General features: G+C 42.1%; 3 protein-coding genes across 4 annotated transcripts; 2 read left to right on the top strand and 1 right to left on the bottom strand.

Moving 5' to 3' along the window:
* Window positions 1-2,704: 2,704 nt before the first annotated feature.
* Window positions 2,705-8,801, bottom strand: arel1 (apoptosis resistant E3 ubiquitin protein ligase 1). Its single transcript, XM_034563266.1, is given in 32 exon segments — window positions 2,705-3,463; window positions 3,465-3,503; window positions 3,506-3,535; window positions 3,762-3,800; window positions 3,802-3,864; window positions 3,866-3,919; window positions 3,921-3,944; window positions 4,036-4,080; window positions 4,082-4,125; window positions 4,209-4,271; window positions 4,379-4,508; window positions 4,977-4,997; window positions 4,999-5,099; window positions 5,424-5,461; window positions 5,463-5,515; window positions 5,518-5,585; window positions 5,588-5,606; window positions 5,700-5,752; window positions 5,755-5,808; window positions 5,968-6,043; window positions 6,151-6,270; window positions 6,354-6,497; window positions 6,587-6,666; window positions 6,803-6,859; window positions 6,862-6,943; window positions 6,945-7,042; window positions 7,166-7,346; window positions 7,538-7,707; window positions 7,822-7,933; window positions 7,935-8,060; window positions 8,223-8,449; window positions 8,730-8,801. Coding segments are annotated over 32 exon segments (2,460 nt in total). The 5' UTR covers window positions 8,746-8,801; the 3' UTR covers window positions 2,705-3,430.
* Window positions 8,802-13,434: 4,633 nt separating this feature from the next.
* fcf1 (FCF1 rRNA-processing protein) lies at window positions 13,435-17,141 on the top strand. Its single transcript, XM_034563265.1, has 8 exons — window positions 13,435-13,532; window positions 14,067-14,131; window positions 14,261-14,332; window positions 14,431-14,579; window positions 14,711-14,783; window positions 14,881-14,968; window positions 16,696-16,790; window positions 16,927-17,141. The coding sequence occupies exons 1-8, from the start codon at window positions 13,530-13,532 to the stop codon at window positions 16,973-16,975; spliced, it is 594 nt and encodes a 197-aa protein (XP_034419156.1). The 5' UTR covers window positions 13,435-13,529; the 3' UTR covers window positions 16,976-17,141.
* Window positions 17,142-17,723: 582 nt separating this feature from the next.
* Window positions 17,724-22,326, top strand: vash1 (vasohibin 1). Of its 2 annotated transcripts, XM_034563643.1 has the most exons (8): window positions 17,724-17,863; window positions 18,375-18,665; window positions 19,141-19,229; window positions 19,586-19,642; window positions 19,982-20,056; window positions 20,233-20,614; window positions 21,145-21,254; window positions 21,421-22,326. In XM_034563643.1, exons 2-8 carry the CDS (start codon window positions 18,444-18,446, stop codon window positions 21,491-21,493), a joined length of 1,008 nt encoding a protein of 335 aa, XP_034419534.1. In that variant the 5' UTR covers window positions 17,724-17,863; window positions 18,375-18,443; the 3' UTR covers window positions 21,494-22,326. The 2 variants fall into 2 exon arrangements, with proteins under 2 accessions (XP_034419534.1, XP_034419533.1); XM_034563642.1 differs by having other exon boundaries at window positions 17,724-18,665.
* The last annotated feature ends 880 nt before the right edge of the window (window positions 22,327-23,206 follow it).

Genomic DNA, 23,206 nt, shown 5'->3' on the forward strand with positions numbered 1-23,206 from the left:
AATTAGTATCATCAGATGAATTTACAAAAATGCACAGTATCGTTGTGGAGCGATCTCCCACGAGTTCTCTGGGGAGGGACAACCAGGCCAACATGGTACATTATTCTTTGTGAGAGGATGACTTTCTGATTTTGTGGTCCCTCTTTAGCAAGCATTCCTAGGGGGGGAATTTGAGAGAGATCATTATGCAAATGCACAGGTGTATGCCAAGACCAAATAACGGGACTCCGGCCTCCAAGTACTTCAAGATGCCTTTCAGCCTGCTCCTGATAGTGTTCAGACCACAGTGAGGGGACGCGGCAGCAACACGTGGGTGCAGCGTGGAGGGCCACAGGGCCTGCATGTCCACAGCCATCAAAGCAAAGCCATTTTCAAAGGTCATCATCAGACACTGTATGACTCAGGAAGCAAACATTCAGTCAATGCAAGAGCATATTCCTATCACATCTTGTGCTGATACGGCTGTCAGTTATGCCACCATGGTGAAAGGAAAGGGAGCACTTGTTTTTCAGTTCGGTGTTATCACATTTCATACACAGTACAGCTCTCAAAATTCCATTAGACCTTCAGCTGAGGTGAAACCAGCAGGTTTGAATGAACTGTGTTTATTTTCACGTGTTCGTGAGGTATGTATATTGTGTGTGCATGGGGGAAATGAGAAATGTCTGCAATGTTGAAGACTGAAATTGTGAAGGGTCAGCTGAAGACAGGAAAGCTCCGCATCATACTGCTGCCAAGCTGTCCCTCCAGAAGACAGCGGAGGAAGCACGTGTCCTCTGGTAATGGCACGTGTCGAGCCACTGCCCCCTGGTGTCTGAAACATGCAATCTGCTGGCAGAGAAGTGAAACCTCATCAAATGAGTTTAGATGATTCTTTATATGTGTTTATATACGATATAATCAAATACCTTGTCCCATGTAAAAAAAAATAGTGCTACAAGTGATGAGTCGTCACGAACCATACATCTTCTGTTCTTAACCTGGAGAAAAGGCTTACACTTTGTGAACATTATTAATTATGTTGTGTACACCTTTAGTCCCCTCTCAGAATGCTATTGGCAATTGTTGGACTGGTCTGCATGCTCAGCACCACAAACAATCTCAAAGTCAAAATCCAGACTTGAAAGTGTAAGAGGCTGTGTGTGATCACACAGGTTTTAACACAATCAACATATGAAGTACAAAAAGTGAGATATGGGGTAAGAATGTATTCCATTATTTTTTTTATTCCCATAAACAAAAGGACCTGCAGTGCAGAGAATCTCAAACATTCGCCAGCAGAGGCTTGGCATTTAAAAAAAGGAAAGAAAAAAGTATCCCAGTTTTAAGGTCAGAGGGAAATATCTACAGTCACACTCAGGCCGTCTAACCCAGAAAAAAACACAAATGGAGTAGTATATGCTCATGGAAATCAAAACATTAAACAAAAACATAAAACTACGGGACAAACCTCCTTCATATTTGTTTATAATGGACATATCTAATGGAACAGCTAATATGTGTAATGCTTAAACTACGTTTACTTCTAGTAAATGTGATATTAGCCATTGGTACTGGTGCAGAAAACACACCCCTTCATGGAACCTTTTATTAAGCACTTTTTTCCACACTCTCAGTAGATTAGGACAACATTGCACAACCCAAATAAACACAATTCCATAGAATCCTCTTATAAACCTCTCAAACACTGTAAAAGGCCAGCTAAAGCACCTCGCAAATGCTCATCAAACTAACCCACGCGGACGCCGAGTTGACTGGCGCGCAACCGCAAAGAAATCCCCAACATGCTGCAAACTCCAGTCAACAATCATGAAGTTAAATCTGTTGGTGGCCCAGTCAAGCTTTTGCTGCCGACTGGTGAGATGAATGTGAGGAGTGAAACTGGACCCAGAGTGCTCTGTGGGGAATGTGAACATGTTGATGTTTCATAATACTATTGAGACGAAATCATCCATTAACTTTTTCATTTTGCTTCTGAATATAAACAATGAGTTTACATAAACGCTCTACAAACCATATGACTGGCAGCACACAGACGAGTACAGAATGGCTACTGAACATGTAAACTCGGGAAAAGCAAAAGGAAATCTCTACACAATTATGAACAGCAAAAAAAAAAAAGAGAAAAACAACTCTGTTGGGCTCAGGATATTGACAACACTAACATTCAAAATAAATAGTTTATAGTAAACAAAACAATTAGGGACATAATCTCTACTGATATAATGCTTCAGTTCCCTGAAGGACGTGGGATAATATGACTAAAAGGAAGGAAGCAGCTATGGATGAGGCAGGCTTGACCATGTGTGCTTGAGGGTGAATGAATAGGTGGCATCGGGGAGACTCTGAGGTAAACCCAGAACAGGTTGTGAATGAAAACAGGAAAAGGAGACAGCATATATAACAACATGTTTGTTATATATGGGCTCTCTCCCAACATCCACAAAGACAATCTGCATGAACTAGAAGAAATGCTGTAATAAACCTTTTACTTTACTATTTGCCGATTATGCTTCTCTTAGCTATGCACCTCTCTGGATACAATCAGATGCAAAGGGCATGATAATGTCAGGTTATAAAACATAACAAAAACATTTACAACTCCGCGACAAACAGGGTAAACACAAAATAATTGTTTAAGATGCAATAAGTTAAAAACATGTATAAACAATAAGAAATTTACTTGGCTTATTTTAAAAAAACCCTTTCCTTCTTTGAGGAAAAAATAAAATAAAAAAGATGTAATGAATCCATCAAACGTGCAACAATAAGAAATCCCTTCTCCCTTAACGTCAAACCGAAAAAGGTAATAAGATGATAACCTATGTATACACACTGTATGTACAAGTATTGGAATAAAGAGTGATATTATATATTTACAAACACACATCCGGTCCCTGATCGTATAAGGCCAAAGTTGCTGTACATGTCGCCCACATCACATGGAGGCCGTTGTTGTACTTAAGTGTTCCTCATGTTTGCAAAATGCAAAAGAAGCAGTTAAAGTAATACTCAAGGCCTTTCCTCTAGCATAAACTTGGGTCTTTCAAACATATAAAAACTAAGCAAACTTTAGCATTAAGACAATACAAACTAGCCCAAACCATCACCTTTTTACAGCAGTTCCTGTTTCCTTTTTTTTAAAAAAAGCAAGATATTTTATATTACAAACAGTAGCATTAGAGTTCATATGTTGAGTTCCAGTTCCAGGACAGTCTTCTGGGGACTTCCCGTAATGCGAAGTCCCAGTCTCCTTCCTGAAGAGAGTATCGATTGGGTGTCTGGGTGATTCTCTGGGTGTCTGGGGTGATTCTCTGCCAGGAAGCCCACTGTTGAACGCAGATGAATGCAGGAAACTGGTGCAACTGGAGCGGGCAAGTGCTGGTCTCCTCTTGAACGAGTGGAACCACAGTTGCCAGTGATGGGAGAGTCAGAGCATGCCGAAGCCCTCACTGCCCTCACTGGATGGCCAGCTTCAACAACTTGTGCAGTTCCTCATAGGGAGTTCGTACGTAGGGAGACACAGCTGTTAAAACTTGATAAAAAAAAATTGGACAACAATCAGCTAATGTTTAGATCCCAATCAAGCATTTCCTGTAACATTTCTAGATTAAGCTCATTGTCACATAATTGAAACATTTGTAGATCTAAAACATTTATAATGTGGTGATATTCTATAACTTATTCTTTTGACCATTGTATGCCTCTAGTGAGTGAGAGAGGCGAGAGAGGACAGAGAAAACCTGCCGGTGTTTTCCTACTCACCATGTGTGTGCAGTGGGCAAGGTGCTGTGTGTGGGGGGCAGCAATGATCTGGAAGGAGGGGCAAAGGGTGTTGAATCCCCCAGGGGGCAGCTGAGAGGAAGCCGGTGGTGAACTGTAGCAGACGCGCCAACTCCTCCTGGGTGAAGCTGGACATCCACGGCCCAGAACCACCTCATCACCTGTTGAGACAGAAAAATCAAAAATGCTTAGGCAATGTAATCACTGGCCTGCTAGTTTGAAGAAAATGGAGAAACAGTTCCTGTGACATACTTTCTCTCTAAAGTGCCATGATCCTCCAACAATCACAGCATGGGTCCTTGAAGTCCTGCACGTTTATATCACCGGTGCCACACATCACAGCTGAAGTGATTAAAAAGGAAAACAAATAACTATTACCCAGCAGTGTTTTAAAGATCAACTGGATTGTATTATATTCATCACACATACCTCTAACTCATTCTCATCAAATATGGCTAGCAGGTTTTCTGGAACCAGTTCGTTCAAGCCTGCAATTGAAAAAGGAAATTACACTAATTACATGCACATTACCGGAGATCTCAAATTAGAGGAATTGGCAAAGAAAGTGGCAGGCTGCAGCTGTGTGTTTCCTCACCTTTCAGGAAGTGTTCCACCTCATCTCTCACCTGGCTGGCTAGTCTGTACTGGGCCAGCAGGTTGAGATAATGAATCTTGTTTTCATTATTAACAGCGATTTGAGATCCCCCTGATATTAGCTCCACCACCTGCAAGAGAACATGTGGCACAATATAAATGTCAGAGAGCATTCGTAAAAGAGCAAAAGTGTTGGTCTTTGAGAAGTGGCCAGTAGAGGCAAGATGAAAGGGTGCTTGGTGTCACACACACACACACACACACTTGACAGCATTAATGGCCAACTCCTTTTTAGTGAAAAGTAAATAACAGTTTGGAGCAATATATATGTATCTAAATAAAAAGCAGTACACGACATGGGAAGTTACAAAGCCAGTTATTGTGTGGCATTTTATAACAAGCAACAACGTTTCAAAAAGGGCCATGGACATCAAACTCTCCTCATCCACCTTTATAGAAAACTCGCAACTCCCCCGACTTTAATAAAAACGCTTGCCAAAAGAGCAATATGGTTTCTTTTTGTTTGGTTTATTGCTCCTATCTCCTGTGAAATTACATCAGGGAAAAGGGGGAGGTTCATTCCCAAAGTGTTGCCTCACCTTCTCCAGCTGTCCCGACTGTGCTGTACTTCTCCTCGGCAAACACCAAATCCATTTCACTCACGTCATTGTTTAGGATGAAGCAGACTTTAGTTTTGTAGAACTCCTGGTCATCCGTCTCAAGTACTGTGTATGGAAAATAAAACGAAAACACCGGAAAAAATTGCATTTTTAAATAACAGAGCATTTCATCATCTGATGGAAGGATACAAAGATGATTGGGTCGCTTTAGTTCTCAGCTTTGAAACCTTAAGTTGGATAAATAGCCAAACACGTTGGATCTTTTCCATTACATAATATCATGCCAAGAAACAAATCAGGGTCTATTGGCTTTGTGAGGAATGTTGAGGAAGTTGATGAGACAGACGAGCTGACAACAAAGCGTAAACAATGAAAACCTTCCAACGTTCGAGGAAAACATATTTCTGTGGGAATGTACTGTGTTCCATACCTTGTAGTTCATCCTGAGGCCAATGATCTGGGCAAAAGGAACGTGTAAAGCGAGCCCGGACCAGCTGTTTGTAGGCCCCACCAAGAGCACCGACTCCTACAAGCACTTTCCTACGCGCGACCCTTGCAAACTCGTACATCTGAGACGCAGGTGGGGTGCCGCTCAGCGTTCGGGTGCACCTGTAGAATGGATTTGAATGCACTCTTATTTTTTTTAATAGGATAAGATAAGTGGGTTTTTAGATGTGGAAGAAGGTGCAATGACTAACTTACCAGGCCCTGGTTGTTGTCGCTGAAGCGGGTGAACAGTTCGTTGTTCGTGTCAAGAGGGTCTTACAGACCAGCTCAAACCACTCCCTGCGAGGCCCTCCCCAGTCCAGAGCTGCAGAGAAAGTGTTTCTGTAACTTTCATTCCGATGGAATTTTAAGACCTTTTTGGTTTTTTAAGTGTTTGCTGCAAACAGCAAAACATTTCAATATTGAATGAGAACTCATGGACACACTGAAGCTTCAGCAACTATATTTCAGATGTGTTGTTTACCTTCCTCATCCTGAAAGACAACCTCAAAGTTCTTACTCCAGTCTGACACCGAGAAGTTCTTTGTAGCCTTAAGGGACTGAGCAAGAGGGACAGACAAATGAGTCAAAAATCGTCACGATTGTTATGATTACATGGCTGTTTTCATAATGCACAGATGGTATAGTGCAGTAAAGCAGCACTCACCGAGTCCAGAATGGAGTGTCGAGTGATCTTTAGGCAAGTCTTGGTGCGAGGTCTCTTGGAGTGGATGTGCCTGAGTTCACGTTGAAAGAAGTTCACCTTGTCTTGGAACGTTTCAGAGCCCACCTGTGGACAATACCATCAAATTACTGCTACGGTCGCCACAAAAAGACAGTATTTACCAAGTGCAGCTCAAGACTAAACTAACCAATGTTCTTGTGCAGGAAGCGAATGAAGGTGGCAGCCATGATGTTCCTGTCTTTGCAGCTGAGCTCCACAGGAGGCTGTATCCCATCATCCACCACTAGAGTTAGGTACTTGTGAACCGGGTCAGGTCCAAAATAGGTGAACTGAAAAGAGAGCAGAGGTTTACTATGAGATTGCCAAACCCCATCAAAGTAGCCTGTTCTCCAGGATATCTGACATTACTTCGGCTTACCTTCGTTCCTGGACATACTCGAAAGGTGAAAAGGCGCCATGGGATAATTTTCAGGTAGAACTCCTTCACGGACAGTTGCTGTTTGGCATAAAAGTCCAAGTCAGCATCACCTTACATTCACGTGGGTCGAGTGAAACCCTCTCAAATAAAACATTTCTTACTTCCTTATGGTCCCAAAATTTCTACCAATTAACGATTTTACGCTGGCCACTTACCTTGGCGATATGTAACAGTAGACCTTTTTTGGTTTCTTGACCTTCTCAGGTTGTCCTCCACAGGAGAGTCGTGCTCCTCCTCCTCTTCTCCCATGGAGGGCCTCCTCTGGGGAGCCAGTAAAGAGGAGGCTGGTAACTGCCTATGAAGAACTGTAGTTCCCATTGCTGTAAAGGTATGCCTCGAAGTAGATACTTATGCCTGGAGTGGACACATTCTTCTCCACACAGGTCTTCTCATTCTCTGTAATATGCAATGACAGGATGAGTATTAGACTTTGAAAAACAAGCTATCAGGCTAGACAAGTATACTGCATTTTCATGCTGTGATTTCTTCAATAGGAGGTGTATTTTTTCTTCTGCTCACCACTGAGAACAATAATGTTAAATTCCCCGTTGCTGAGCGGCTGGTCCGTGTAGGAGATGCGGGCCCTGAAACAGCCCGTCTTCCTCAGAGTCAGTCTGAGCAGAACCTGGCACTGCTGCTTATTGAGAGTCACTGACCTACTGTAGTAGTCCTCCAGACTGTCATCATCCACCGTGCCCAGCTGCGAGAACAGGAAAACTCAAAATATGAATTACAGCCTGTTCTGCTACATTGTAAAGAGAGTGAAATGTGCAATTTGGGAGCAAAAAGGTGAAAATAAATGCTGGCTTTTTTATTTTTATAGTCATAATCACAAAGTAAATATTCAAATTACAGTGAACTGGATAATAGAAAAGGGGTTTGCTCCCTTACAGAGTGCACATGGACACTGTAGTTGGCTTCATCTGTGAGAGATGTGGAGTTACTGGTGGGGTTCCCATACTCGTCTCTGGGCTCAATCTGCAAAACGTGCTGCTGGCCATTTGTTAGCACCAGGGTGGAGAAATGGTAGGCGATCTTGGTTTTGGATGGGACAACTGTACCTGAAGTGAATAAAAGAACAGAAAAATACGCGATCAGCAATATAACCGTGTCAAATTAATAATCACATGCCACAAAACACGAGTTGCATCTAAAAACACACACAGAAGTAATACCTGGCTGAAATATCTTGTAATAAGGGCTGTAGGCCACATTGAGGCCACCAAGCTTCACAGCAACCTCATAGCGTCCGGCCTTGCGCACAGTGAAGGCAACGTTTACTACATTTGGACTGTGGTTCTTGCAGAACCTCCTGTGTAACAGGGATGTCCAGAGCCAATTCGATGTGGGAGATGTTGACCCTCAGCCCCACAGGCCGGTGGGCCGGAAAAGGCTGGCCATTCTTGTAGAACAGCTAAGACAGAAGCACAAAAGAGACCACATAAGAACGTTTAGACTTCTTAACATATTCTTGACACTGCAGCAATGCATAAGCCACTTGTTAGAAAGTCAAGTCAACTAGAACCAAGAGGTACAGTACATCTTTAGCGTTGGCACATTCTGAGTCAAGTATCACCTGGACTCTAAAGCTCATGGTCTGCCCCACTTCCTGTGGTTCCTTCCAATCCCAAGACACCTTGCAGGAACGTGGGTCAAGGTAGTTTCCCCGGACATAGTCGTAGATGCTGCGGTCACCGCGTCGCCCTGGATCTTCATTCTGCAAGAAGCTGACAACCCTCGCTGCAAGCTCACAGAGGAACTTAATGGTGAAGACAAACGCTATGATGGAAACAGTAATTCCACCTGTCGCAAGAAGGGAAGAAGCACAAAAAGGCAAGTTGTTTGCAAAACATGCATGGTATTTATTTGCTTTTGAAATAAGTTGGATTCATCACAAAAACAAAGCAAAGTTTAAAGTTTGACTAAGATTTATGGCAATACTTAGGCTATACAAATATTTTAAAGCAATTGGTAAAAACGGTAGTATTGCCTTACGGTGCTTGCAGAAACAGAAAGTGCTAGCAATGCCAAGACCAGCCATATCAGGCCCAACCCCGATCCAAACAGCTGACACAGGACTCACCAATCACGTAAAACATGAGGTCCCTTATCAAGAAGCACAGCGCCACAGTACAGCCAAATATGAGAGCTCCCGCTGAAAAGACAAATAGAAATTGTACCAATGAATAGATAAAATACACAGTTCCTTCCTTCTCTGAGCCTGCTGATTAAATCTTTATGGTTTTACTTTATGAATACATAACTCCAGGGTGGACATCAGCGCCACTATATTGTACATGGTATCCTGTGTCAAATGAAGCAACAAAAAAAAGTCAGGAAATGGTGTAATTCAAGTGGCCAGTTTTGAAATGTGATATGCATGTTTAAATCGAGGCCCTGAATGAGACTACACAAAGTAATAAGAATGCTATAAAGTGAAACACATGTATTGTTTCATATAACCCTACATTTATCCTTGATGTGAAGGAATACAGTGGTTTTGAGAGAGAAAAAGACAAACTGATGTTGGGCTGTACACAGAGATGATACGACACTGAACTTCTCCATTACAACACTTCATTCCCCTGCATTCAAATGATATGCGACTCTTGTAGTAACAACACTTAGCAAAACTTACCAAATGGTCCAATCCATCTTATGTTTACATCTTCTATCAAAATGCCTTTTAATAATCTGCAGCTGTGGAAAGCAACCAAACTAAACAGTCTAAGGCAGAAAATTATCAGGATCTCACCGATTGTCCACTTCTCATTCAGGACGCCTCACAGCAAGGCTGTGCACCAGCCGGATCTCGTAGTCCTGGTCACGACTCCTCCTGGAGTTCTGGAGAATCTTGATGCCTGTCGACAACTTAATATAGTCTTCGTAGTAGTATCCCCAGCCAGCTAGAGACAGCTGCAGCTGACTGTCAAACTGAGCCAGATCATCCAGATTCCTACAACGCAACGTCTTCAGTCTGCAGAGGAAAACAAAAGTGAATGTATATGAAGTAGATTGACAGGAATGGGAGCAAAGCTAAATTACTTTATAAGTACAGCCTTTATAAATAGAACCCCAACATGACTGCTAACTTCCTGTCTATTGACTGCACACAACAGGTTCTCCACATTGAAAAGTATCTTTGTTATCAGCTCAACTCGTCAGTTATGCCAACAGGGTGTAGCGAGACGGGTGTGGCATGTTCTACCAAGCCTTACCAAAGGACTGGAAAGGTTTCGATAAGCACAGGAGAGAAAAATGCTTAGCTTATGCCAAGCTACTACCTTTGCTTTGGAACTGGCTTGTGCTGCAATTCACCTTTCATTGTGTGGTTAACAGCTAAAATTATGGTAGCACACAATATTATCTTGATAATTACTGAAAAGAGGAAATTCGTCTAGCAGGATTAGGGTTGCAAAGGGGCGGAAAGTTTCCGGTAAATTTCCAGAAAGTTTCCACGGGAATTTTGAAGAAAAAAAAAGAAGTTTATTTTGCAAAAGCATATAACAGGGAACTTAAATGTAGTTGAGAACAAGACTATGCACGCCTAGCTCAGCTGGACCCTGAATGCAGCTGGTTGGGAACATTGTCTGCCAGAAACATAAACGTAAACATAAAATGTTCTGTTGTTTTTTAACGTCTTTGTCATTAGTGTTGCATGTGAACGTTTCAGCCCTATGCCTGGCAAGTGTGAGAGCGCTGAGTTGCGTAGAGGCCAAGAGCGGTATTGCAGACAGATATCAATTTCAATTATAGCTCGCAACATATTGAAAAAAATAACTGAACTAGTTAATTTTTTGGAGCTGTGAACTTAGTTCAACATTTTGAATTATGAACTATGAACCGAACTAGTTCATGTAGAAAGTGAACTTTCCCAACACTGTTTGTCATTACCTAGCATATTGATTACTTGGTAAACTGAAGCCATGTTCATTTTAATACCAAGTTTATTTGTATAATAATATTCCCGGAATTTTGCAACCCTAAGCATTAATAGTATTTTAGTGACAACAGAAGAGATTTTTCAACAAAACTAAAGTATCTGACTTTTGCTTTTCCTTCTTTATATATTCTCATATATCAAAAAAAAAAGGGAATTTAGCAGCACGCTGTTGCATCCAGTTCATATTGTGTGGCTTGTTTGCTTATCTACACTGTGTTTGTGATGGATTACTCTGATAATGAAAAAAAAAGATCTCAGTTTTTTTTTTTATTCAAGTATATAATTGTATCTATTTTATCATCTTATTCATAATTACACTATTTATCTGAGAAGTAATGAGAGGTGTATGTGAATATGCAACCAATCCCCATTTACAGTATATTTTAGCTAAGAAATCAGTGCAAAGATCATCTTCTGTTCATGCACAGTTCTTCTCTGAATGACTGAATGTCATAATTGTGTTATCAATAAAAGGTTGAAAGTCCAGTCAGTCAATCAAAATGGCAACGGGAGGGAGCAATAGCAGGAGAGACATGACCTTCAGAAAGTGTCCCTTTACCAATATCAAACTGTTTTCCTGAGACACATGATGACTACGATATGACTATGTGTTTGAGAAAGACAGTTGACCTTGTTGACTGAGGCAGCATTTCCATAATGCAACAACTACTTATCATAGCCGGTTCTGGCTGCATCAATATAGAGCACACAACACACATACTTAAACACCTGCATTGCTGCAGGGTCTCACACAAACAGTCTCTAAAGAATACATTTTACTGCAGTGACCCTCTGAAACAATGCAGCCTCCACAGCTCAGTCAGCAAACTCAGTCAGGCGAGGCTGCCCTCAAGTGGACATATGTAAATATATCCTGTGTTAACTGGCATAAACATGACCACATAACCAGTCCAAGACAAACAAAGAAAAAAATATATGCTGAGAAAAACAAACATTCATGACAAGCCAACAAGAAATTGTTTCCGAAAAAGAAAAGCTACTCATGTTTAAGTTAAGCCCTTATATTGCTTACGTATGGTAATAGTGCCCTAGGTTCTGTGAGCAAAGCCACTCCTGCAAGGCAAAGTCTCGGAGCAGCTGGATGTGGGCCTTTGCAATTTTCCTCCAGCACTGCTGTTCCTTCACCACCTCTTCCAGACGGCTCAGTGCACTCAGACTCAGTTCCTCCAGTGTCTGTACATCTGGATGACACATGCACAGCACATCAAAAACCCCAATCACATGCAGCCCAACAAATCAGCATCGGAAATGCCCCCAGCTCATGCTTAAATACTGATGAAAGTCTATTATAACAAACATTTAAGCCTTGGTTGATTGTCCATGCACACATGCATCTCATAAGCCTGAAAAGGGCAAAACCAAAATCTGTGATAAGCAACACAATTGCCTTGCATTTAACAGGTAAGTCCAGTTAGACACAAGACTTATATTTGCTATTTCTGCAAAAGCTCAGAAAGGTACTGGATAAGCTTATGGTTGGGGAGACCATCGGAACCAGAACGTTTCAAGTAATGACCTGTCTGGCAGAAGTGTCCTTGTGCAGGTCACTGAAGCTACAACTGCTTACTTCACCCGAGGATCAGACTACCCACCAAACAGCTACACTGCATTGGCCAAGTACATCTTAAATGAAGATGACTGTAAGACACTGACCTTCAAACAGGTGCCTGTATTGAGAGAGGCTATGTCCTTGGAGCCATTCCTCAATCTGACTCTCTTTTCCTTTCTTCCAGCGCACTTCCCAGAAGAAGATCCACGACACTGAGCAGAAGAGGAAGGTCAGGAAGAAGCGGCGGTCCATCAGACCATCTTTCAGCCTTCACTCAGACCCTCAGTGCTCAAAGAAAAGCTGCCACTCACCAGGGGGCAAGTCGAGTTTCCTACAATTGGAGAGATACTGCTTAGGCGGGAAACGAGCAGACCAAAATAAAGACCAAAATGCTTAAATTTCAACAAATGCATTTGAAAGAGGAACATTGGGACATTAGCATGCCGAAGAGGAGCTTCACAATAGACCGCTTTGTCAAGAAAACATGAATGTTCAAGTGTCACCTTGGAGAAGTGATGGCCGTTGGGAAAATTACATTACATGAAATCAACAGCACTGAAATATGCATGAACAACTTGGCGAAAGAATGACCATACAACTCTCACCAGACTCTGTTCAGCCCTGACAACTTATCAAAGTCAAAGAAGCCGGGCCAGTTATCTAATTACACTCTTAATCCAATCCGACCAACAGTCCAGAGGATGGCGATGGGACGGAATGATGCACCGTCTCTGCGTGTGAGCTCAGGTGTCACAACGTTTCTAAATGTCATCCACCGTTATAAACAACCACAAAGCTAATTAAATGAGCGACACAGAGGTCAGCTTTGGGGAACTTTACCGGACAGTTGCTTGAATGACGTTTGTAGAAACTACAACACACCGGAACATCATCGTCAACACATCGTAGATTCTCTCCGATTTATTGTCACCTGGCTCGCGGAGTAAAGCTGGAGGCGAATGTTACCATCTGTTAGCATCGTTGCGACCAACAGCCACAGCTACAGCAACCAGCGAACCGGAGCACAATGCTAGCAGCAAAGTTAGCCAACAACGTCAGCGGCATTTCAACAAGCTTGTCGCCGACCCCACAGCGGTTATCAGGACGCGCAGCACGACACGTTCACAAGACACCGCTCGACAGTGCACAGCAAACACAGACCACAATTGCTAGTGTTAAAAATATCATTAATATATTATATTAAACACTGCATCTAACGGTACCTTCGTCTGTTGAGCGTTAGCTTAGCAGCCGGGAAATGCGCAGAAAACGTGTCGAGGCTTGATTACGTCACACGTAATCGGGTCCATACAGTACACGAGGGGGAAAGGAGAAGGTTCTACTCAGATCTGTGATCTCAAATATAAACCATGGTATGTAACCTTTAACTGCGTTACATCGCGACTGTCTTGATAATTGACATCCCCTTTTAGTTATTGAGTTTATTATTTATTTGACGTTGAAGCTTTTTAGCAGGCAAGCCACTGAGCTAAATGAGCTAGCCTAGCACCTAACGCACAGTCATTTTAACTTAATGTAACTAACGTTACACTTCCAACATCAGCTACTGAAAGGAATTAGTTATTTGTCTACATGTATCATTTAGATTCATCCATCTTGGTCTCAACATTGATGGAATTTAAATGCCACGCGCTCCTTAAAACGTTGCGATCCTGAATGTAGCCCGAGTTAGATTTAGCTGTTTAGCTAATACATTCAGTGTTTGTTTGTGTAACTACTGTTGACAATGACTTGCTGTCGAAGAAATGCTTCAATAATGTCCGGTTTAGTTTTTTAATGATTAAACGTAAGTCTTTGAGAGATGGTGTTCTCTCCTGCTATAAAACTCTTGGTTGTTTTATGTTGGTCGTAATTAATGTATCCGTGTTTTACCTTGCTCAATCTAGGGGAAGCAGAAAACAAAGAAGTTTGCTGCAATGAAGAGAATGATAAGTCCGAAGGATAACAGAATGTGAGTTTCCACAGTGGCTCTCTCCTTTTTTTGTATCAGTCAGTCAATTTTTAATCCAGCTACATACTTACAGTATGTGGGGATCTTAAAAGTGTGTGCAAGCACTATAACTCATTGTTTTCTTGGTAGAAAAGAGAAGGACCGAGCTAAACCAAAGGAGAAAAAGAAGAAAGATCCCTCATTGCTCAAGGAGAGAGAAGTGTAAGTTTGCAACACAACGGTTTGAATAAGATGATGAAGAACTTGAGGTGGATGGCTCCTTGATTTATTTTCTATTTGTCTGTTAACATTTTGTGCAGGACAAAGTACCCATCATGTCTGTTCTTCCAGTACAATACTCAGCTTGGTCCACCGTACCACGTTCTGGTAGACACCAATTTCATCAACTTCTCCATCAAGGCCAAACTGGACATTGTTCAGTCTATGATGGACTGCCTGTATGCAAAATGTAAGGACTATTGTCAAGTCGTAAATATTAATGATGATCTTAACCATTTTCTCAATTTAATTTTATACAGTATATATAGTGAGTCATGATGGTTCATACTTAGTTTTTTTCTGCAAATGTATCCAATCCAGGTATCCCATGTATCACAGACTGTGTGATGGCTGAGATTGAAAAGCTTGGAATGAAATACAGAGTCGCACTCAGGTACAAGCAGCTGAATATATAATTGCACTTGGGGTATGAACTCATGAATTCACAAGTTACCCTATAATAACATAGTTTGCTGTTTTTGTGATGGCAGGATATCCAAGGATCCACGGTTTGAACGGTTCCCGTGCACACACAAGGGGACATATGCCGATGACTGTTTAGTCCAAAGGGTAACACAGGTAATGTGATTGAATGTTCAGTTGTTGCTATTGGGGTTTTAATGGTATGAGATGTTCACGTTGAGATAACCGTCTCGGAAAATGTCATGGTATTACATGATTTATTTTTATAATAGTAATTATGATCATGCCAATAACCATTAATAGAATGAAAACAGAATTATAAACCTCATGATTAATAAATAACTAATACTGCAGGTGTACGACAATGCAGCCACACTGCTCCTGTCTGTACCTTGAACTCACTCTAACACACCAGAGGTCTCATTTATAACCGTTGCGTACGCACAAAACGGGGCCTGAAAGAGGCGTACGGCACTTCCCACACAAAAGTCGTGATCTATAAAGACACCCTTGACGGGAGAAGGTACGCACATTTACAAAAACTCTGACCCATGCGTACGAACATTTTGGAGACTCAGGAAATTTGCGATTCAGATGGTGAATTGAAGTCAGACTAGAAATTAAATATGATATGATTCCTCTAACATTTAATTTCTCTTCATACCTGTTACTTTGCACTTTTATATTCTCTTTATCTTTAACAGTCAAACCAGCAGTGTTATTTATGCTTGTACTAGTGAGCTATAACTGTAAGCACATTTCAATTCTAAAAGGTATGTACCAACTCAAACCTCAAATTATATTTGAGGTTTTGCTTCATATTTTATCAGCGCCGTCTGCTCTCCTCAGCGCATTGGAGAGACTGCAAAACCGGCACTCGTGGTCAGCTGTGGAGCAGCTGATGAAATAATCAACTAGCGTTAAAGAGTATGCGGAACACAAGCGTCATTCATGGTTTATTCCACATTGACCGATACAGCATACTGTACACAGACAAACTGTAAAAGTCTGTCTAGTGCGAGTATCACAGCTCCCTGGAGCAGAGGAGTAACCATGGTGACTGTCGCTCAACGATTACTCCGTATCCTCATCATCATCATCATCAGTCCCAATCATAATGTCAGAAGAAAACTAAAGTAAATAGATACATTGTGTTCACCTATCAAACTAGCTCTTTTTCTTCAAAATGAGTGGTGGATTCCACTTTGTCGGGATCATCTGATAGCAATCAGTCCGATTGCTGGAAACATAAATACAACGGAGACACTCGCGAGGTTTTATGTTGCACGATAGATACTCGGACGCGATTAGGACTGGACTAATGGAAGAATTAGGAGTGAAAGCGTGTTCTTCCTCTTGATAGTTGCCGGGATTTACCGTAAAGACCCACTTAACAACAGCTCATTTCTATGCAGCAACATTCATAAAGTGCTCTGTATTGACTATTTATTGTTGAATGTGGGCCTGTACAGGTCGGGATTAGAAGCTGAACCAGCTGCACACATTTACAGGTTTATTCAGGATTTAAAAAAAGAAATGTCTCACTGGCAGGCGTACGCATGTTTTATAAATTTGAATATGTTTTAGCGTACATGCATTTCTTCCCTTGAACGTACGCAAACATTTAGTGGGGATCCCACGCACTGTTGTATACATGCGGCCCCAGCTTATGTCTGTTCTTTTTAATACCGTACAATATGTTAAGTAATGGTCTTTTTGCACTAGACCAGGCATTTTTGGCTTGCCATAGCAGAAAAGGCGCAGGTGTAATTGATCATATTTAAAACAAGTTGTTATATAATTTTAGTGGATACATGTATGGCATGTTAGTTTTGGCACTTTTTGGCACAGTTTATATCAATAGCATAAATATATGTCCACAGCACAAGTGTTACATCCTGGCCACTGTGGACAGAGATCTGAAGAGAAGAGTCAGGAAGATCCCCGGTGTACCCATCATGTACATCTCAAACCACAGGTAATACCTTTTACTTACGTTAGCTTTAAATATACGGCAGCTTTTATCCGTGTGCCTTTTTTGCACAACATTGTTATTCTGGACTCCTTCGTCAAAAACACAGTTAAAATGGTTGTTTCTGTTTGTTTTCATCCAGGTACAATATTGAACGGATGCCTGATGACTTTGGTGCGCCAAGGGTTTAACATTTCTACAACTGAGCTAGACCTGTAAATAGTTTCCTGTTTATTATGACTTTCCTTTTGTGTGAGATTTGGTGAGGATGGGCTGGGTTTGACAGCAAATTACTCTTTTTTGTTTTTGTTTTTATGAAACCTTTTGTTACAAGAATAAATCGATTGTTGCAATGTCCAGGTCTTCAGTCTCCAGTTTTTCTCAACACACCAAATATGTAAAGGCTTGTTTGTCACATGAGAAAATATGCTAATTTACTATGGGAAAGATACACAAGTTCATTCAGGTTCATAATTTTACACAGTTGCTTCGGTCTTAATCAATTTGTTTTGAGGGCTTTTGTTTGATTACAGTAGATATGCTTTTTTCCTACAATGCTATTTATTGTAATATATACAATGAAAGGACAAGGAGGTAGTGAACATCATTATTATTATTAAAAACATTACTATTGACAGATTAATGACAAATAAACAAGTCGACTCTGACATGCTGGATTGCAGGATTTGTTTTTTTATAACCGTTTTGTAGATTAATTTAAAATAAATAATACATTCACTTTAAGTCATCCGTCCACTGCAGCACCGACCACTTCACCGTTACTGTTAATAGCCAAAAGCACCTAACTACGTGAATAAATGACAAGCGGTTCTCAGATTAACACTTTACCGGGAGCACCTAAATGCAGCATTTGTCACGGCTGAGATCATCCGCTCAGTACCGAGCATGCGCAGTAGACGGGGGTCTGGGAGTGTCTGAGCGGCTCGTTGGAAGTGAGTCCAACCCGCAGTCACTGAACCCAGCAGCATCCGCGTGAACAATGAACCGGTGATCACCGGCGGACTGAAGGCGGTGATTTGGTGAAACGGAGATGAAGTGGACGCACGAGGAGTGTCGAGGTGATGGGATTGAGCTCGATATCTGGGGTGTGAATGACCTCTAACGGTACAGGGAATTAGTCATTTGTAATACTTTGTTGTCTGCCGAGTCAATCCTCTTACAGGCTGCGGTGGCGTTACATCGGCCGGCTTGTAACGGCCAAAGCTTATTGTTGAACTTTCACAGTATCGGCAATGAAATAGGCGACACGCCTCACGGCTAAATTGCCTTACTGTCTTTAATTAATTTATTTACATGAACGTGTGCTTATTGAATGGCCGACAGTATAATAGACCAAAGAGCTGAATAGTTACAGCAAAGTCGTTCTTTATTCCAAAAAGGACCATTTTTTTGTACTTCACCGGGGGGGAAATCATTGGTGCTCCAACTGAGTTTTCATTACAGTAGATCACCCTTACATCTAAGACTTCCATTGACTTTTTGTTAATTTTTTTAAATAATTGAGGCACAAGCTGCTTGATGTCATGAGCTGGCCATCTGTTGTGGAAATCTATTTAAACCTGCAAGCAGATTAACCAGTGAAAGGTTCAAGGCGTCAGTCTGGACGTTTCTGTGCCTTGGCTTCCTGGTGGAGGAGGGATGCTGAGGCCCATCGTGGGCTCAGTGGAGCAGAGAGATGAGGAGCAGGAGGAGGAAGGCGAAGAAGAGTTGAGGGATGGAGGAGTGCCCTTCTACGTGAACAGAGGAGGCCTCCCAGTGGACGAGGAGACATGGGAGAGGATGTGGCGCCATGTGGCTCGAATACATCCCAATGGAGAAGCTTTGGGGAAGGAGATCCGGGGTGCCACTGACCTTCCCAAGGTAAGGTGTCTGAAGGGTTGGATGTGTTTGACATGTAAAGTTGCTGCTGGTTGTACATGACAAGAGTCACACTATGCAGGTGAAGCTCACACAATTTACACCTATGTGTTGACGGGGGGGTGGAAATATTGAGTTTATGGTGTTACTATACAGTCGCACGTGACTGCACCACTTGAGCAATGTTAAATAATCAACTGTGAATGATTAAATATTTTGTCATCACAGTAGTAAAACACAATCCATGTTTTTTTTTTTAATTCTACCCCGCACGGAGCATTTGCACACTACAGATGTTTTAGACACCCAAGAGCAATACTTTTCATTCATTTGTCACGAGAGCAATGAAAATGCTCTTGCCATTAGTTAGCTGAACGGAGAAATAGCACCGTGGTCACGTGACACTAGACTCTCCAGCCGCAATGAATGTTGGGATTGTACAACGATGAGGCAGTTGTGTGGATGCTCTGTCCCACAGATTCCAATGCCGAGTGTGCCTACATACCAACCTACCACCACTGTCCCACAGCGCCTGGAAGCCATACAGAAGTACATCAGGGAATTGCAGTATCCTTTGACTAAGTAATTATTAAATGTATCTAGATGTGTTGGACAATAGTTGGAAAGATATATTTCAATCGTGTATGTACATAGTGTCCAAACTAAATGTCCTTAATCCTACTGACCCACTGTTTCGGCACACTGATACATATGTGCCACACATAAGAAAGTAGGCCACTGTTGGATACTTTGTTCTATATTAAGCTTGACTTCCATTCAGACACAAAATGCATCCATAATTAACCAACAACCTATGAATATCACAAAACACTATCAGTGGTTCTCTATTCTCCCCACTGCATGCAGCAGAGTATTCACCCAAAGTGCGTTGCTGTTATGGTGTGACCTTAACTGTCCTACAGGTACAATCACACTGGAACACAGTTTTTTGAAATCAAGAAGAGCCGGCCTCTTACCGCGTAAGCATCTTCTATCCAACACTGGTCACCAGTGATTGACACACAAGTTCGTAGTCACAGGATGTTTTGCCGCTGCTTATCTTTTAGCCTGCACTGCTAATAGGCTGTATGTGGATCAGCTGTATCACCCCAGGGCTTTGTGGGTAGAAGCTAACGTCAAGCAGCAGCCAGCAGGACACCCTTTTCATGACCTCGCTTTATTAGATTTAGCTGTGCAGATTTTATTACCCCGGCTCATGGAAAATGTTTTTTTGGTTGTTCAGTAACAGTGTGTGCATGTCCTTTGCGGTGCCCTCAGTGGTGTATTACATCACAGATAACCATTGTTCTGCTGCACAGGTTGATGGACATCGCTAAGGAGATGACGCGGGAGGCTCTGCCAATCAAATGCCTGGAGGCGGTGATCCTAGGGATGTATCTTTACTTCAGCAGGTCCTGTTGCATGCCACTACATATACTGTATGCTATGATATCTTCCACTTGTACTGTATCCAGTCGTGGTTTGTTGACGGGGCGGGATTTTCTTTTTGGCAGTGGGTGTACGTTGTCTCTCCAAACGTCCATCGTTTCCTTGACCTACCTCCGTACAGTTCCCTCACCAACAACATGCCCGGTGTGGAGCGCTTCCCCCTTAGCTTTCAGTCTCAGTTCTCAGGGAACCACTTCCACCACATCGTGCTGGGTGTTCACAGCGGAGGCCGCTTCGGTGCGCTGGGCATCAGCCGGAGGGAGGACCTCATGTTCAAGCCTCTGGAGTTCCGCACACTGATGGACTTGGTGCAAGAATTCGAAGGCGCCTACAGGGGCTACTGGCACACCCTGCGCAAGGTCAGGATTGGCCAGTACGTGTCCCACGACACTCACAGCGTGGAGCAGATTGAATGGAAACATTCTGTCCTCGACGTAGACAAGCTGACCAAGGAGGAGCTACGGAAGGAGCTGGAGAGACACACTCGAGACATGAGGCTGAAGGTAGGGGGGCAAACAGCATCTGGAGAGGAGGTTTCATAAGCATGGTCTCAGAAGCTCCTGCAATGATATAGAGACAACGATGATGAATACACTTTGTCCTCAGCAGAAGGGCTGGCCTCCTTAACTGCTTATTAGATTTCTGTTGACGTGCTGCCTCTTCATACAGCAGGACACAGGGTTGACCCGGCTATTTGAGGAGCGATTTCTCTCAAACGATGCTCTCTCATCGCCTCTCGTGCTGACATAATGAAGGCAGCCTTGATGCTGAGCTCTGTGTATAATCAAACTAATGCGATGGCTTGACTCTGCTCGGCTGGGCTTAATGCGTGGCCGGGTCCATCCATCGATGGCAGAACTGTTACAGCGAGAGTGCTCGGCACAATCACATCAACATTGATGTGATTGTGCCGAGCACTCTTCAGCCACTCACACCGGGCCCCGTACAGCGAAGACATGAGCGCAGTTGATTCACCTGCATGTGGAGTTTTGGAGTCATTCTGATGAAGATTTTTGTGTGTGCGTTTTTGCAGATAGGAAAGCCTGCGCCGCCTTCTCCCACCAAAGATAGGAGAAACAGCATGGGTTCGCCCCTCAGAGGACCAGGCAGCCCCATACGCAGGATCAGCCGCGTCGAGAGACGGTACGATTGATCCTTTGTTCTCGATAACTTGTCTCTTCACTAGAAATACAGGCACTAGCATGTTCGGACGCTTGATGTCTCGCACAAAGGAGTAGTTTATGAATTAGTTTCCTTCTTATATGAATAGAACTCAACGTCTCATATATTTGTGTCTGTTTTGTTGCAGCCCCTCTGGAGAGAAGAAGGTTTTGGAGCAAAAATCTCCTGCAGACATGAATGGATACCAGATTCGAGTCTGAAGAACTTTAGCTTGCTTGTAGAGTTACAAGGTACCACGCACTTGTTACACAGGCCCAATTCTTTGTACACATTGTCCTATTCACGGGACGCAACGTTGAATAGGTCACCAGCAACTTTCCCTCTCAAAACAAATGCCTCATTCAGCTTCCTTCCATCTACGTTGTTAGAGGCTCCGTCTGGAGCCGTTACTGCCTGGAGTAATTGGTGCTGGCAACGTTCCCAAATTATAAAAAAAGGGGACAAGAGTGCAGCACTTTGTAAACAACTGCAGCGTTTTAAGAACTTAACTGAACCTAAAATGTGACTACCACGCAGTGTAAATGTTTTATTGGACATATCATAGGTTTCTGTGGTGTTATTATGTTCAACAAAAGCTCTTCTGCAATCTGTATCGTCGTACTGTAACGTGTGCAAATTCATGTCATGTACTTTTTAATCCACTTAGGCTCTGCTGGGCAGCAATTGCTTGTGTAGTGACTAGTGCAAACCACTACCCCTGTGCCTTGTATGAAAGAGAAGAAAACAACTTTTTATATCCACCCCATTATTCTCATTGTCCAACTAAACACAAAGCAGTGCAACCTCTGCTGTGAAAGTTAATTGTGAGACAAATTTAAAAAAAAAATCTAATATCCAAATGCTAGCACATTTAGCATGCACTTGACATTCTAAAGACTGAATATGGGATTGAACACACAATATACAAAAGTATATTTAAGAGTATTAGGTCATCTGTAACGTGATATGAGAAACAGAAGTTATTCTGTATGAATATATAAACCTTTCACATGACCCAAGGAGATTATCAAGGTGACTTACAGCAACGCAGCTGACGGACCTCCTCTGCATTTTATGTGGATGTAAAGTAACGAGAAGTTATATATATATATATATATATATATATATATATATATATATATATATACATATATATATATATACACACACACACATTGTTTCTGACTTATTTGTAGCAACTCTATCTGATATTTCACTTGCCTTACGTGGTGTGACTTCCATTTAGTCTACGGTGTAAAAAGGTTTGTTTACAGCACTTTTATCTGCATTTTGTATTGTTTTTTAATGTAAATGTCATTTTATACTTCCTTCAGTGTTGGCGATCACCAGTAGACCAAAATTTACCACACACTTGGGAATATGTGGCCACAGCCATCATTTGTATGTGTACAGTGGGTGTTGTCCATTTTCATGTCAGTGCTCTAGTACAACACAATCATTTTGCCCAAAAAGACTGTTCATTTATAGGATCACAATAAAGGGTCACAAGGATTGCGGCAACACATTTTGGGTTTTTGATTACATTTTCTGAATGTAACAGCCTCGGTGTAAAAGTGATTAATCAGCACGTTTGCTGTAATTAGGTGTCAGACAGGCAATGGTGCCAGTTCTTTTGCTGACCAATAGTTCCATCTGAGCACCGAGTGTGCTCAGTTGAAGGGCAGCTTTGGCACCAAGGCAAATGATGAGGAGAGCAGACTCGGGAGATCTCTTAACACTTCCTGTTCGGTTTATATACACACAAAGGAAACTTAATACCAACAACTCCCTTAAAGGGAAGCATAAGCCTCAAAATATCTTTCAAACTGAAAACAAAAGGAGGTCTTTTGTCATCGTTTGCTATTATTGTTCCATCCGTTATACTGTTGATGTGCTGCCAGTGTGTGCTTCTGCAGTCATATCAAGTAATCGCT

Source organism: Cyclopterus lumpus, chromosome 22 (assembly GCF_009769545.1).
Source record: "Cyclopterus lumpus isolate fCycLum1 chromosome 22, fCycLum1.pri, whole genome shotgun sequence".
Taxonomy (NCBI): Eukaryota; Metazoa; Chordata; class Actinopteri; order Perciformes; family Cyclopteridae; genus Cyclopterus; species Cyclopterus lumpus.

Coding starts and splice junctions, on each gene's coding strand:
- fcf1 (XM_034563265.1), top strand. Junction 14,580..14,710: donor GGACTGCCTGTATGCAAAAT/GTAAGGACTATT, acceptor TATCCAATCCAG/GTATCCCATGTATCACAGAC. Junction 14,784..14,880: donor AAATACAGAGTCGCACTCAG/GTACAAGCAGCT, acceptor TTGTGATGGCAG/GATATCCAAGGATCCACGGT.
- vash1 (XM_034563642.1), top strand. CDS start 18,444: ATGCTGAGGCCCATCGTGGGCTCAGTGGAGCAGAGAGATGAGGAGCAG. Junction 20,615..21,144: donor CTCGAGACATGAGGCTGAAG/GTAGGGGGGCAA, acceptor GCGTTTTTGCAG/ATAGGAAAGCCTGCGCCGCC. Junction 21,255..21,420: donor ATCAGCCGCGTCGAGAGACG/GTACGATTGATC, acceptor GTTTTGTTGCAG/CCCCTCTGGAGAGAAGAAGG.